The 15,155-nt window shown below is 36.0% G+C and overlaps 2 protein-coding genes across 8 annotated transcripts in view; both read left to right on the forward strand.

Moving 5' to 3' along the window:
• Positions 1–5,871, forward strand: part of TRPC3 (transient receptor potential cation channel subfamily C member 3) — a 72,730-nt gene extending 66,859 nt beyond the window's left edge. For 3 of the 5 annotated variants that reach the window (XM_023252838.2, XM_023252836.2, XM_023252837.2), the window contains 2 exons: positions 2,268–2,343; positions 5,011–5,871. In XM_023252838.2, the coding sequence (XP_023108606.1) occupies positions 2,268–2,343; positions 5,011–5,153 (219 nt within the window). In that variant the 3' untranslated portion in view covers positions 5,154–5,871. The remainder of the gene's footprint in view (positions 1–2,267; positions 2,344–5,010) is intronic. The other 2 variants (XM_045055913.1, XM_045055914.1) reach the window with 1 other exon arrangement.
• An 8,218-nt stretch (positions 5,872–14,089) lies between these two features.
• The window catches only part of BBS7 (Bardet-Biedl syndrome 7), a 36,710-nt gene continuing 35,644 nt past the window's right edge, over positions 14,090–15,155 (forward strand). The window contains exon 1 of one of the 3 annotated variants that reach the window (XM_006930881.5): positions 14,090–14,299. In XM_006930881.5, the coding sequence (XP_006930943.2) occupies positions 14,264–14,299 (36 nt within the window). In that variant the 5' untranslated portion in view covers positions 14,090–14,263. The remainder of the gene's footprint in view (positions 14,300–15,155) is intronic. The other 2 variants (XM_045055916.1, XM_003985033.6) reach the window with 2 other exon arrangements.

The raw sequence follows: 15,155 nt of genomic DNA on the forward strand, positions 1-15,155 counted from the left end.
ACAGTACCTGGCACAGAGTTGGCTCTCAATAAATGTTTGGTGAAGGAGTGAGCAAATCCAGGCCAAGATCCACGTGGCTGTGAGTCTGCCCTAAAGTCTACATTCACAGATTTCAATAGGTTTTATATTTTACTGTGATTGGTAAAGTGAATTTTTCCTTTTCAATAACATAGGCTCTCTCTTGATCTGTTGTTCTTTGAGACAGACATTGTGAATATTCCTAGATTTATCCTTTTCTTGAGCTTGGCATCTAATGGGTCACTTAGGTTCATAATTTCCACTTCCTAAAAATTAAGACAGATTTTCTATTCCTACTATATTTTCATTTCAGTTGAGGCCTTCCCCCTCTTTTATTTTTTAATGTGATATTTGATATATGCACAAGAATGTGTACAACACATAATAAGTTAAAATTACATGTACACCTATGGAAACTACCACCTGCCTAAGAATGATAACATTATCTATCCATGGCCTCTACTTCGTTGCTTCTCTCTGGCCCGCCCCTTGCCTCCACCTAAGAGGTAATCACTAACTTGAAGTTTGGGTTTCTCAGCCTCTTGCTTTTGTTTTCTTTTCAAATATAGACTTGCTACATAATGCAAATATTCCTACCAAGCATTATATAGATATACTTGTTCTTGAGCTTTTAAAGAATAGTTTCATACTTTGTGAAGTCTGCAAATTGAATTTTTCATTCAACATTTATGCTTCTAAGATTCATCCATACTGCTGTGTGTGGCTATGGCTAATTTCATTATTTAATTTCGTTAGTGGACACAATGACATTACATTGTGTAACATACCACCATTTGTCTATTCTCCTGTTGATGTTTGTTTAGACTGTTTCCAGACTTTTATTTGCTATTTTGGACAAGATTGCTATAAACATTTTTGTTTATGTCTCTTGGTCCACATGTGTAAAGTTTTTCCAGGCTCTATATCAAAGAGTGGACTTTCTGGGTGAAAGGGTATGTGAGTATTCAGCTTTAAAAGTTAATGCCAAATTGCTTTTCCAAATGGTCTATCTATACTCATGCCAGTAAAGTGTAAAAGTCCCCATTGATGCATATTCTTTCCAACATTTGGCATTATGAGATGTATTAATCTTTTCCCTGTGCAGATGTGTAATTGTGTCTCCTTTTAATTGTAATTTGTATTTCCCCAAGAAAAGAATTTGAAATTGTTTTATAGGCCTACTGACCATTCTTGTTTCCATTTCTGTGCAATGTCTGTTTGTCTTTGCTCTTTTTTCTATTGGGTTATTTGAGTTTTTCTTACTCAAAGTCACATATTTTAGATCCAAATTTAATTTTTTATCAGTTATAGGTATTGCCAATATTTTCTTTCAACTTGTGACTTTCTTTTTTACTTTTTTATAGTATATTTATAAACAGAACTTTTAATGAAGTTTTAATTTTAATAAAGTTGAATTTATCAGTCTCTTCTATTATACTTGGAATTTTTAAATCTTGTTTTAAAAACACCCAGCTCTACACTGAATTTATAAATATATTTTCTTATGCTTTATTTTAAAGTATTTAAAAGCTTTGTCTTTCATATTTAAGATGCATCTGAAATTAATTTTTGTGTACATGGTATGAAATAGGGCTCCAATTTTATTTTCTTATTATGGGTAAACAATTATCCTGTAAGAGAATTTATTTAGATTGAAATATACTCAAAATATATATTTCTATGAGAGGAAAGCACACAATATAACAGAATATATGGTATTTAGAAAGTATAAAATATACATGTGGTAATTAGTATGTATACAGAATTTAAAGATACATACACCAAAATAACAACAATGATTATCTTTGGATAGTAGAACAATTGATGATTTTTGTTTATTTCTTTTGTTCTTTTCTGTATTTTCCAATTTTTCTCTGTCGAATATATATTTGACAGTGAGAAAATAAGGTAGTATAGGTGATAATATAGTATCAGCACATCTTAAAGAGAAATCATCAGTTGAAAGAGAAACCATGAATTGAAATCTTCCAACTTAACTTTTTTTTTATATAGCATCTTCCATTCCTAGGGATATGGGAGAATGTTTGTGGATTATGCAGTAAATCTCAGTAGAAGGTGAAAAACCATTAAGTTGTGGAATCTGGGTGAATCTTCTGTAAATAGTTATATAAAATCTCTCTCTCCTAAGTTGTGTTTGCTTTACAGGTAATGTGCGACTCTCTGGAGAATAGGATCTGGGTTACTTATATGTATCATTGGTGATATAAACATTTCTTTTTGATCAACAGCAGATAATGAAAAGACTTATAAAGCGATATGTTCTGAAAGCACAAGTGGACAAGGAAAATGATGAAGTTAATGAAGGTAAGCATCTCCAACTTGAGAAACATCCTTTTGCAACTAACTTGATGAACTTGGGAAACTTGTTATTGAAGGATACTTTAAAAATCTAATCTCAGGTAATAGTTCCAAGATTGACAGGAGAATCTTATGTTAATTTCTAAAATTATCTTTTTAAAGGAATGGTTATTTAAAATGTCATTCAGAGACCATTTATCTCTTCTCGGAATGCCCTGATTCTTAGAATGTAAAACCTGCTATCTTTCTGGAAGCTTTTAAATCCCTATTATATAAGGTAGTCAGTAGTTTCAGTTCTGTTTTCAGTGAGTGCACATGAGTATTAACCTTTTTCCAATATTAACATTTTCCAATAAAATAATTGACTCCTTGGCTCAAATAGAATCCACATTTCTTCAGGAAAATCTTTGCTTTGTTATACCCAAATCTTGCTCTCATCTAGTGTTTCTCTTTTGCCTTTCACTTTTCTTCTTGGCTCCTTCCTTAATGGTGCCTATTTTTCCACATATATCCTAGGCAGGGCATCTGTCTGGATTATAAAAATGTTTCACCAAAGGCTAGGTGGGTCAAAGCATAGGCCCAGAGTTGGAAAACAAACAAACAAACAAACTTGGAGAAATAAGTTGCCTTAAAAATGGAAACTGTAGCTTACAACACCAGTGAGATGCCACCAGATGATCTCTATCTGTGCTGATAAGAGAGAAAGGGCTAAACTAAATAAAACTGGTGATGGGTTTTGAAGCCATTACTTGATGAGCACAAGGAATCCCTTGAAAATCTGAGTCAGTCCAATGATACATGTATGTAGAAAAGAAGTCTATGAATGTGTGATTGAGGATCAGCAAAAATCCAATCATGATGCCCTAGAAATTGTCTCAGGGAGATAGGATTGGAAAGGGATTGTAGTCTAGAAAGTGGAAATCTGATCATTTGTGCAATAACCTCCCTGGGGGGAAGGGGTACAAAAACAAAGTTATCTGGGGAATTGGATGGCTGAAAGCATTAAAACCAAGGAGCATCTTCCAAGTCCTTTTACCAAAGAGGAAAATGAGTTAGTGAGAATTTGGAGTTTTGAACAAAGTTCTAATTAAACTATCATACAGTTTAACAGCTTCATTAATAAATGAAGGGACTGAAGTCTGAAGAGGCTGAGTAATTTGTGTTTGCTGTATTGGCAGACTACATGTAACACTTAATGTATAGTCTTCTGGGGCACCTGAGTGGCTCAGCTGGTTAAGCATCCAACTCTTGATGTTGGCTCCAGTCATGGTCCCATGGTTGTGAGATTGAGCCCTGCTTTGGGCTCTGTGCTGGGAATGAGATCTGCTTAAGGTTCTCTCTCATCCTCTTCTTCTGTCCCTCCCCTGCTCTCTCTCATTCTTTCTCTCTCTCTAGCTCTCTCTCAAAAAAATAAAATAAAAGTATAGTTTCCCCATAAGTCAAAAACAAGGAAGGAGGATATGGCAGTAGGCATGCAAAAGGGGATCCACTGGGTTTATAGTCCAAATATAATACTTAATGGAGTGAAAATCTACTCATTTCACCAAAGACTGGCCTTGTGACTTCAAATTAGATCATATTGCCAAATGGGAAAGGAAGAAGCACTTTTTTTTTTTCTGGTCTAAACAAAATGAATCTGAAAATGTTTTATGTGTAGTCCTAAAAAATAGAATTCCTTAAGATAAAGAGGTTCTGACTTTCATATATATAAGAACATAGAAATTATACTTTAAACCATGATAAAGGTAGCAGGGAATATCATTAAAGGTATGTTTTACATGTGATTCTATTATAAAAAGCTGTTGAAATACCAATGATTTGAAGAATCACTTCTTATAGATTCAAGATAAATTTCTGCCCCAAAGTTCACCTTTCGACGTCAGTGGCTTATCTACATGATAATCATTTGCAAGAGAATCCAGTTTTTAATTGCAGTCTACATATGATCAAAATACTGCCAAGCTTAATTATGGGTATAGTTGTGTTTTAATAGCCAAAAGTCTCCTATGGAGTTTCTTATGTATGTACACATTGCTAGTGGTTTCACATTTAAACTTAATTTCACCGTTGCTTGTTACTTCCTTATACATTGGTTCTCTGTGTCTTACAAACCCTTCCTTGGCTCCAAGTTCATTACCACTGCCTTCCTTCATAATCACTTTATGTTCTTCCCAACTCCTCAAACTTGACATAAAATTTAGTTGTTTCATATGAGTATTTGCCTGTTAAATAGATTGACTAAGCTTTAATTAAGTTGCATTTTGCTAGGGTTCTCTTCCATCCTAGCAAAGGGGGATAATCCACATAGGTTTCAACCCTTATGGGTCTGAGGGAACCAAAGGGACCCTCTATAGACAGGATGGAGATACCCCGATTGCAGATCAGTTAACAGAAAAATCACCCTGTGTTAAGAGGTGGTTGAGCCCCAGAACAACACTTTGAGTTCTACTACTGAAAACATAGCTGGACTATTTTTATAGCTTTTGTCAAAGATCAGTATATTTTTAAAGATTAATATTTCTTAAATATCTTGAAGGAAAAAAAATTGAAAAAAGTACCTTGGACTTTATGAAGCAAATGTGTTCATATTGTATGAATTCATTCTTTGTTCTTTTCTAAATCCAAAGAGCAAATTACCCATGATATGTTTTTTTTTTAATACAAATACTATAGGTGAATTAAAAGAAATCAAACAAGATATCTCCAGCCTTCGTTATGAACTTTTAGAGGACAAGAGCCAAGCAACTGAGGAATTAGCCGTTCTGATTCATAAACTCAGTGAGAAACTGAATCCTAGCATGCTGAGATGTGAATGATTCAGTAACCTGGAATAATGGCTTTGACTATAGCACAAATGTGGGCAATAATATTTCTAAGTATGAAATACTTGAAAAACTGTGGTGTAAATTTTTAGTTTTAACTGCCTTTATCATGTGAATCTTTAAAAGTTAGGTCTTAATGATTTTACTGTTTTATCACATGAAAATGGTCTTCATTTTGATTGTCTGCCTTGACATTATAAACAATGACATGCCATTGTATTTAAAGGCCCAGTATTATTACATTACTGACATTTTCGTCCACTTTAGAATAAACTCTATGTCTTTGCACTACCTGTTTGCCTCCAAGAGACGTAAGCTCCTTGGGGACAGGGACCATGTCTTATTCATCTTTGTGTCTCCAGCATCTAGTACAGTGCCTGGTACATAGTAGGTGCTCAATAAATGTTGAACCCAACTGAACTGAACTGCCAACAAAATACAAATAAAAATAAAAAGGTCATCACTATGTAGCATTCCTTCCGTTGTCCAAAGGCTGAAGACATTTTTAAAAAAAAATAGAAACATGAAATTTTATAACTGGCTATGACTTGGTAAGATTTTCTTAGAATTTTTGGCATCACTCATAATCCTAGAACCTTTGAGCCCCAAATGAAGAATTTAACAATGAAATGGGTTAATAGAAAATATAATTACATATTTAAGTTTCATAGAATTGTTCCAAACAACACATTAAAGATTTTTCTAAAGTATATACTCTTTGCTTTCTGTCTTAAATTTTCATTTGTTGTTTTTCAATAATGTGAATTTATTTAGTGGGATGGTGAGTTTTTTAAAGTTAGAGGATATGCAGGGTTGCTATTTTGTTATAACCTTCTAATTTCTGCCTCTGATGCTTTAATGCTAAATAAGATATCAATGACTGACTTCTATCTTGCCCATTAGCTTCATTCTGAGTTTTAGAGGGTATGTCTATGGGAAGAACCAGGAAAAAGTAATGGCTGTCTACCTGGAAACACATATCCAAGCCTCACCAGGTATGTTTCGTTTCCCTTTGAGGCATCTCTTGCCATCATTGCTTACAATGATTGACATCCTTTTTCTTATCAAAGCATTTCAATTACACTTTCTATACAAAATAGGTGGTGATGAATCTGTATTTGATTTTTATTTTATAAGTGAGTTAAATACTGGTAATATCCACAACACCTCATGCATCCCCTTAATAAGAATGGGGGTACAGGCCAGTAATTTCCCTCATCTCTTCACAGACCATAAAACAAAGTATTTTTTTTTTTTTTTTACCAGCTAGGTTTTGTCTCATGGAGTTATACCTATCTGGATTCTCTTCACTCTGTTTTTGTCAAGTCATACAGGAATACGAATTGTCATAGCTTAAGGGTAGTTTCATAGGTTCTAAAAAACAATTAAATACATTATATGCTAAAACTCAATAGTATCACACATTTTTTGTTTTCTAGACATGAAAACAAAATGACCATTAAATGGTAGCTCTTTAAAGATTATTTCTTCATTTCTACTTTTGGGGATTTAAAACAGTTAATGTAAGAAAAGAACTTTATAGGGGCGCCTGGGTGGCTTAGTCGGTTAAGCATCCGACTTCGGCTCAGGTCATGATCTCACAGTTCGTTAGTTCGAGCCCCGCGTCGGGCTCTGTGCTGACAGCTCAGAGCCTGGAGCCTGCTTCACATTCTGTGTCTCCCTCTCTCTCTGCCCCTTCCCTGCTCATGCTGTGTTTCTCTCTGTTGCAAAAATAAACAAACATTAAAAAAAAATTTAAAAAAAAGAAAAGAACTTTATACATTTTTGCTACCATTTTAGAATTTTTCTTTAACTTTTGTGCTTTGCAAATGGTATTTTGTGTTAAACATTTTTCAAACTTTATATATTTTATGTTATACCTCAGAGCTAAATAAAATATTGATTTTTTTCTTTGTTATATGTTACTATAGTTTATATTAAAACAGTAAAGATATGAAATTTCTATAATAGAAAATACTTACAGTCTTCTAGTATTGTCTAGGATTCCAAGAGTAAAAGGTTTTTCCTGTACCTATGGGACAGCATATTTAGTAATCTTCCTAATTGGGATTGAAAAAGTGTTGAATGGAAAAGTGTCAGATTTAGCTGAGGACATTCTTCCTAGGATCCTTGGAGTGTTGAATGAAAATAAAGCTCATGGCAACTATATCCTGTAAGAAAATACATTTTTTTTTTTTGTCGTCTATGCCTTTCACAACTGCAGAGCTCCAAACATAGGTGGTTTTTCCTTTATTTACTATGCTTATGTAAAACTGGTACATTTCTGTTATTTCATTTTTTTCCTTCTTCATAGTTTCTAGGTGGTAGCCAAGAAAGAAGATGTGATGCCAAGATGTGGTGGATACTATTGATATCCTACCCAGATCCTTTTTAATGGGCCAGTGCAGGCATCTCCCAGATTCTGTGAGTGTTCCCAGAATAGCAGTTCCCAACAATCCACTTCCCCAGGGAATTGCCCTCAACTGAAAGGAAGCCCTGGATGTTATGTCTCCCCTTCCCCTTACCAGTGACCAACTGGGGTGGAAATAAAAAGGCTGGGCCCTTGTCTTAAGGTGGGCCACATTTTTTGGTGTAGTTCATGCTCAAGAGCTGCAGAAGGGATTAGGCTTGGCCAGACTCCAGTTGAGACCAAATCTGTGTTTAGCTTTTCCCTCTATTATCCTGTCTCCCTTCCTCCCTTTCTGCTGAGAACATTCCTTCAATATATCATATCCAAATCTTATTAGGCTTTGTCCCTAGTGAACTCATCCTAAGACATAGGTATTACTGTGATAATATAGAGGCAAGGTAAGGATTATTCTAGGTGATTGTTATCAAAATTAATACTTCTTTGAGGTGAATAATAGCTCTGGGCCAGCAACACTTTGTCTCACTGTTTTAACAGGAACATTGGGCTTAGAAGCCATGCTCAAAGAATTAGGTGGGGCAACTTGGAGAAGGGAACATTTTAACAGAACCAAAACAATTTTGTTTAGTGAAAGACATTTAGGTGATTATGATTAATTAGAAAATTATCCAAGTCCTATATCTTTTTTTAACTTCTTTGCTATTCTTAGTTTTTTCCTCAGTTACAGATAAAGGAAAGGAAGCAACTCTCAAATTGCTTCTTAGGCTTACTCTTTAAAAATTTTGGTACTGTAGGGGCGCCTGGGTGGCGCAGTCGGTTAAGCGTCCGACTTCAGCCAGGTCACGATCTCGCGGTCTGTGAGTTCGAGCCCCGCGTCGGGCTCTGGGCTGATGGCTCAGAGCCTGGAGCCTGCTTCCGATTCTGTGTCTCCCTCTCTCTCTGCCCCTCCCCCGTTCATGCTCTGTCTCTCTCTGTCCCAAAAATAAATAAAAACGTTGAAAAAAAAAAATTAAAAAAAAAAAATTTTGGTACTGTAAGTGTTTCTGTATTAAATTTGCTGAAGACCCTTGACTTAATGGAATTCACAATACATTGAGAAGCTTAGATTTATAGACTTGAAATAAAACAGGGAAATAAGCAAAATAGTATCTGGTGTCTTCAGAGTTCTGTGTACTTTAAAAACTTAAAAATGACATGTATTTTGTGATTGTTAAAAGCAAATTTACTACCACTTAAGACAACTGTCTTACTCAATCGTGTCCAATATATTTTTATTTCAAATGCGTTAAGCCAAATGAAAGAAGCTGTTAGAAATGGGAAGGTAAAGTGTCTTATGAATGATGTCTAAAAAGAACTGAAGTCACATTAATTGTTTATTGTGTGCCCTGGGACAAATCTGGTCTTCTACCATGTTCCATCAAACAGGGCTTTGCCACAAGCAGATTCTCAGTCTTTGGGTGTCTCAGAGTTCTTTCAGGGGATTGGTATCATCACCCAAGGTGGTAATGATCTTTCTTTCCATGTTTCTTTTTTAAAATCAATCTAAAAGGTTATTAATTTTTTAAAATACGAGTTTGAGGGTTTCCCAGTTGGTACCACATGTTAGTGGAGACTAATGTATATACTCATGAGTCAATCACTCAGTCAACCACCTTTAGCTGTATTATGGTTTTAACTATAATGCAATTTAAATTGCTCTTATTCTTAGTCATAAGTTATTTAATTTATACTCATAAGGGTTGCTTTGAGACTGCAGCATAAGGTTTATAAGTTACTGAAGTGCATGATACTTCTGTAAATTTGTCTGAAGGTGATTTTTATCACATGTAAGATATAATCATTTTATTTTTTTTAATGTAATCCACCAAGATGTCTCTAGTACCTTAAAATATGTTTAAAAAGATGCATTATAGTGGCAGTTTTCTCTAACTTGGCTTTTCATTTTTGTGAAGAAAAACTCCCCACCCTGCTAATTATATAAGAAGTATTTAAAATTAGTACTTTGAAAATTTTGCCATTTAGAAACAAAACACAGTACTTAAAAAAAATCACTTGCCTTTTCTAGATGCAAAATGAAAGAATTCTAAGTATCATAAAGCTCTTTTTGTGTATTTTTGATGCTATATCATAGCCTCATTTTAATGTTTTAAAATAAATTTGATCTTCAAAATAAACTCTTTTCTTTTACACAATTAAAGTAAATAAACAGTGGGCATCACTTATTAAATGGGAAATAAGAATTGCCAGTATATATTTTGATTACAAATATTATAAAGATTATAGGAAGAGCCAGGTGGCTCACTTGGCTAAGCATGCGACTCTTGGCTTCAGCTCAGGTCGTGATTTCATGGGTTCGTGAGTTTGAGCCCTGTATCAGGCTCCATGCTGACAGTGCAGAGCCTGCTTAGGATTCTCTGTTTCTCCCTCTCCCTCTCTCTCTCTCTCTCTGTCTCTCTCTGCCCCTCTCCCACTCTCTCTCTCCAAAAAATACATAAACTTAAAACAGCTTTTAAAAAAGATTGCAAGAAGATGAATTTTATAACGCTACCTTAAATAATATAGCAATCTAAAATAAAATGCCTTATCTTTAAAGCTACATTTCTACACAAACATTTTCTTTTCTCACCTTGGCTTGTAGATGCCCAAATTAATTACAAAATTTCACAATGAAAAAATGAGATAATTATTAAAAATCCTATGGGATTTGAAAGGTTATATATTACTATGAAAGTGGTTTGTGGATATGAAAGAGAAAACATTGGATTAATGGTTTCTAAGATTTTGCTCAGCCCTGGAATACTTGTCAAATTTACGAGAGTAATTTTTAAAAAGATAATTCCTGCCCATTCATCAGGTTTTCAGGATTTTTATTTCTTTGTTATAATGCAAAAACGTAGCAATAATAAATATCAGTACCATTTTCCTTAAGTTGTTAACATGCATTGCCAGGACTTAAGAAGGGAAACAAAACAGACTGGGAAGATTTGGTACCCACTGCCTTGGATAATCCTTTATCAGAACCTTGCAATCTCAGGGACAGTAGAATGCCTACCTTCGAAACTATGCAGTTAAACACAGATTTTGAGGATTGCTTAATTTTTAATTTTATTTTTTAACAATTTTATTTTCAAATTGAAAATTTTTATTAAAAACAATGCAAACATCATATGGAAAACACAAAACAAGAGGAGGAAAGTTTATAATCATTTATAACCAACAAAAATTTTTTTGGATTTATTTCATAACAAGTCCCTTCCTATAATTGTAATCATAGCATATACACTACTTTATATTATGCTTTTAGTATGATGCTGAGCATTTCCCACATTGCTTTCCAGCCTTCATTATTTCCACTTTCAGTGGCTGCACAGTAGTTGATAAAGTGGAGGCACCATTTCTTTATTGGATAGTTATATCTGCATTTTAAGTGGTTCCTCAATGACGACTTGTTACTTTGCTTTGTTTCTGTAAAACTAAATATCCAAAATTGGGGTTATGGGTTAAAAATATCCCACATTTATAGGTTCGGATGCATATTTCTACATTGCTTTTGAAAGGGTTTTATTGCCAGTTTTAAGCATCACAGTTGATGAGCACATGCCCTCTCTACAATATGCAGTGTTATCACTTACATCTTTTTCTAATTTGAAAGGTAAAATAAAAGGGTATCTTGCTTTAATATTATCAATTACAAATGAAGGTGATAGATTTCTATAAGTTTGTTCAGTAGCTACTTTCTTCGTGAAATGTCTGTTAATATTTTTACCTGTTTACTTATTGGAGTAATACTATTTCTTTATTAACTTGTATGAACTGTTTATAAAGATAGTAAGTTTGCATATATATCCCAAATGTTTGTTTATATTTTAAAAATTTTGTCACATATTGAAATGTTTCATCTTTATTCTTAATATCTGTTTTTTTCTTTTTGATTTCTTTCATTCCTGTTAAGATCAGACAAGTTCCCTTCTGATATAGGCTGAATTGTGTCCCACTTAAATTCATATGTTGAAGTCCTAACTCCAAGTACCTCAGAATGTAACTGTATTTGGAAGTAGGACCTCTAAAGAGGTAATTACCGTAAAATGAGATCATTAGGATGGGCCTTGATCCATCCAATTTGACTGGTTTCCTTATCAGAAGAGATTAGGATACAGACTTGCAAAGAGGGAAGACCTTGTGAATCCAGGAGGAGAAGATGGGCATCACAAGGCAAGGTGAGAAGCCTTAGAAGATTGGTTTGGTTCCCTTCTCACACTTTGATCTTATATTTCTAGCCTGTAAGACCTGTGAGAAAATAAATTTCTGTTGTATAAAGTCACTCAGTTTGTGGTAATTTATTATGGGGCCCCTAAGTATTCCACCTTCCAACTCCCTAAATTCTATAAAATTCTGTACAACTCTGTGTTCTCCTGTCTCCCCTATGGCTTTATTTTTCAATTTACTTCTGAAATGTATCTGTATTTTTGTTGAGTCTAAATTGGTATGTGTTTTTCGCAAATTGCACATAGCTAATCCATCTCCAGGCCCTGCTATTTTAATATGGAGTTATTTAGCCTCAGAAAAAGAATTGTCTAGAACATTCTGGTATCTAGACAAAACCTTCTCACGTCCCTTGCTGGAGATAATTATTCTTCCTAAGAAGTACCCCCTTCTCAGGGTTTCAATTCTTGTTTCACAATCATTTGTGAACTCTCTCCTAGTAAACCGAAGAAATCAGGAAAGAGGCTGTATCTTTCTCATCTATATTTAGTATTTCTTTAGTCACAACACTGTACATTAAGGAAGAAATGATCAAAGGATCAGGGAATATTAGCTGTCAGTCAGACCTTGGGTCATTATAGGCCACTAGTAGTCTGCAGGTCTCTGAGGCCTATTCAGGGGGTCTGTGATTTTGAAACTCTTTTCATTACACTAAGATGTTATCTGCCTTTTGCACTGTGTTGACATTTGCACTGATGGTTCAAAAGCAATGGTGGTTAAGTACGGTTGGTGCTTAAACATGAATCAAAGCAGTGGCTTCAATAGTTACTGCATTCTTCATGCCACATATTGGCAGGAAACAAAACTACATAAATATGTCCGTTGTGAAGCAGTAAAAGTTGTTAATTTTAAGTCTCAATTTGAATACATTTCTTTCAGATATTCTGTGATGAAATGGGAAGTATGCATAAAGCATTTCTACTAAATACTGAGGGGTATTGTCTCAAGGAAAAGCATTTGTGTGATTATTGGAGACGGTAGCTGGAACACTTTCTTTAAAAAAGCACAACTGACAAAAATTATGATTAGTCAGACTAGAGTATTTGGTATACACTTTCTTGTGAATTCAAGAAGGGAACCTATCATTTTAAGGAAAACAACTGACATTTGTTGCCAATGCTTAAAATTTGACCTTTTAAGCACAAATGAGAAGTTTGCAAAATTTGTTTCCATGTCTGAGGTAGATAGCTTTCCAATATTTCACAACTTTTCTGATTAAATCCACGGTGATATTAACATACAGGATTTCTTTGATGTTATATAATGAAGACACATTCCACATTGCAATTAGCTTGTAAAAAACTACCACTTGTTGACAATAAATTTCATGTAATAAAAAATAAAAAATAAAAATAAATGGCCAAAAGTTACGAGCATAAAAAAAAAAGAACCTACCACTTGTTAATTTTGCGCCAGATTTTCTTCATATACTTAAATAAAACAACCCACATATACCAACAGATGGAATGCAGTAGGAGATCTGGGACTTGCTTGTCTATTCAGGTGGACAGTAAATAGATTTGCAAACACCAATTTGCAGACTTTTTATTTTTTTCTCCCAAATGTTTTCATTAAAATTTTTATGTAATAAGTTTATTTTTAAGTACACTTTTAAAATTCCAGTTCTAATTTCTAATTTTTTTTTTTTTTTTTTTTAATTCTTGAGAGAGCGAGCACAAACCTGTGAGCAGGGAAGGGGCAGAGAGAGAGAGAGAGGGAGAGAGAGAAACCCAAGCACTCTCTGCACTCTTGTGGAACCTGAATCGGGGCTTGAACTCACAAAGCCTGAGATATCCTAAGCTGAAATCAAGAGTCGGACACTTAACCGACTGAGCCACCCAGGCGCCCCTCCAGTTCTAATTTCTAATATAGTAAATATCAGCAGATCTTATATAAACAAAAGGTCTTTGGGGTCCTCAATAGTTTGTTTTGGGAAGGGGCTGTAAGGCCAAAAGTTTGGTAACTATTGTGGTAAGTTAACTCCTGTAACGGTGGAACCTAATTCTTTGACTCTTTCCCGTGTCAGTAAAATAGTTCAGAGTCAACATAAGTTTCACATCAGGGGTCTACACTGAGAAAGACTTAAAGAGGTGCTTCTCTAGACCGCGGTGGGGGTGGAGCCAAGACTGCGTCTCCAGTCTCCCTGGAAACCACCTTTCTCTAGTGTCCTGGGCCTAGTCCTCCGTTCCTCTCTGCCTGTGATTGGAGCAGGTTAAGTCAGTGGGCGGTTCTTTGGGAGAGGGGCGGGGCTTTCTCTTTTGGCCGTGGGCTCCCCTCGCGTGAGCGTATTGACGTCACACTGGACGCCGCAGCCTTGACGCCACGCCTGTGCATCCCCAACTGAGGCCGCCGTAGGGGGGGGGGGGGTTGGCCTTTCGAGGGGACGCGAGCGGGACCCTTGAGGCCTGAGGTCCAGCAGCCTCTGTTGTTCCCGTGCGGTTCCGGCGCTGCCCCCAGCATCGGTGCCACCGTCATGGATCTAAATTTAAACCGAGCGGATTATTTACAGGTAAACCTGAGGGAATAAAGCGGGCGCCAAGCGGGACGAGCCCCGCTCCCTGAGAGGATTTTGTCCTTCCACTGACGTCTGTCGGGGTCGCCCAGAGCGGGTGCGGCGGCGAAGGTGCAGGGCTGGGTGCTGCGCTCTCGTTGTCGCTGTCACGGGCAACTACTGCTCGCCCTTGAGGGTCCGCGGGGACTTGGAAAGAAGCGGCAGACGCTCCCGCGTTGCTGGAGGCTGCCAGCATACCTAGAATATATAGAATGTACATGTATACACTTAGAGTATACCTTGAATACCTAGAAAGAGCTGAAGTGATCTCGGATTCCTCTTCAAGGCCGTACGCCTCCCAGGCTGCAGCTACCTGTTGGCCCGTAACTCCGGGAATCTCCCTCCATCTCTCCCCAGCCCCTTCTCCCGAGCGCCAGACACTTCTCGCTTTGAGCTGGACGTCACCAGCCACATAATCATAAAAGCCAACGACAACTCTTTATTGCACATGTAATTTCTTCATGAGCTTAACATACATTACTATTTACTCTTCATAAAAATTCTCTGGTAGATAATGTTATAGATGGGGATCTAGGGACTCAGAGAAAGTAATTACTTAACAGCGAAAAAGGATGAAGTTCTTAACTTGAAACAAAGTCTCTGACTCCGGAGCTGGTGTTCTCTCTCTTACACTATCCTGCCTCTCAGTATTTCAGCTCTAGCCATTCTGTCCCTCTTTTTCATCTCCTTTTTCAGTGATCCCGTTTTGGCTCATGATACAAAAGTTTGCCCCCTCAGTTTCCCTGCTAGCTATGCTAGGTACTTTTCACCGTAATATCTTCCTTAGTGAACTGGTCACCACATTTTGCTACTG

The sequence above is a fragment of the Felis catus genome, chromosome B1, assembly GCF_018350175.1.
Source record: "Felis catus isolate Fca126 chromosome B1, F.catus_Fca126_mat1.0, whole genome shotgun sequence".
Classification (NCBI taxonomy): Eukaryota; Metazoa; Chordata; class Mammalia; order Carnivora; family Felidae; genus Felis; species Felis catus.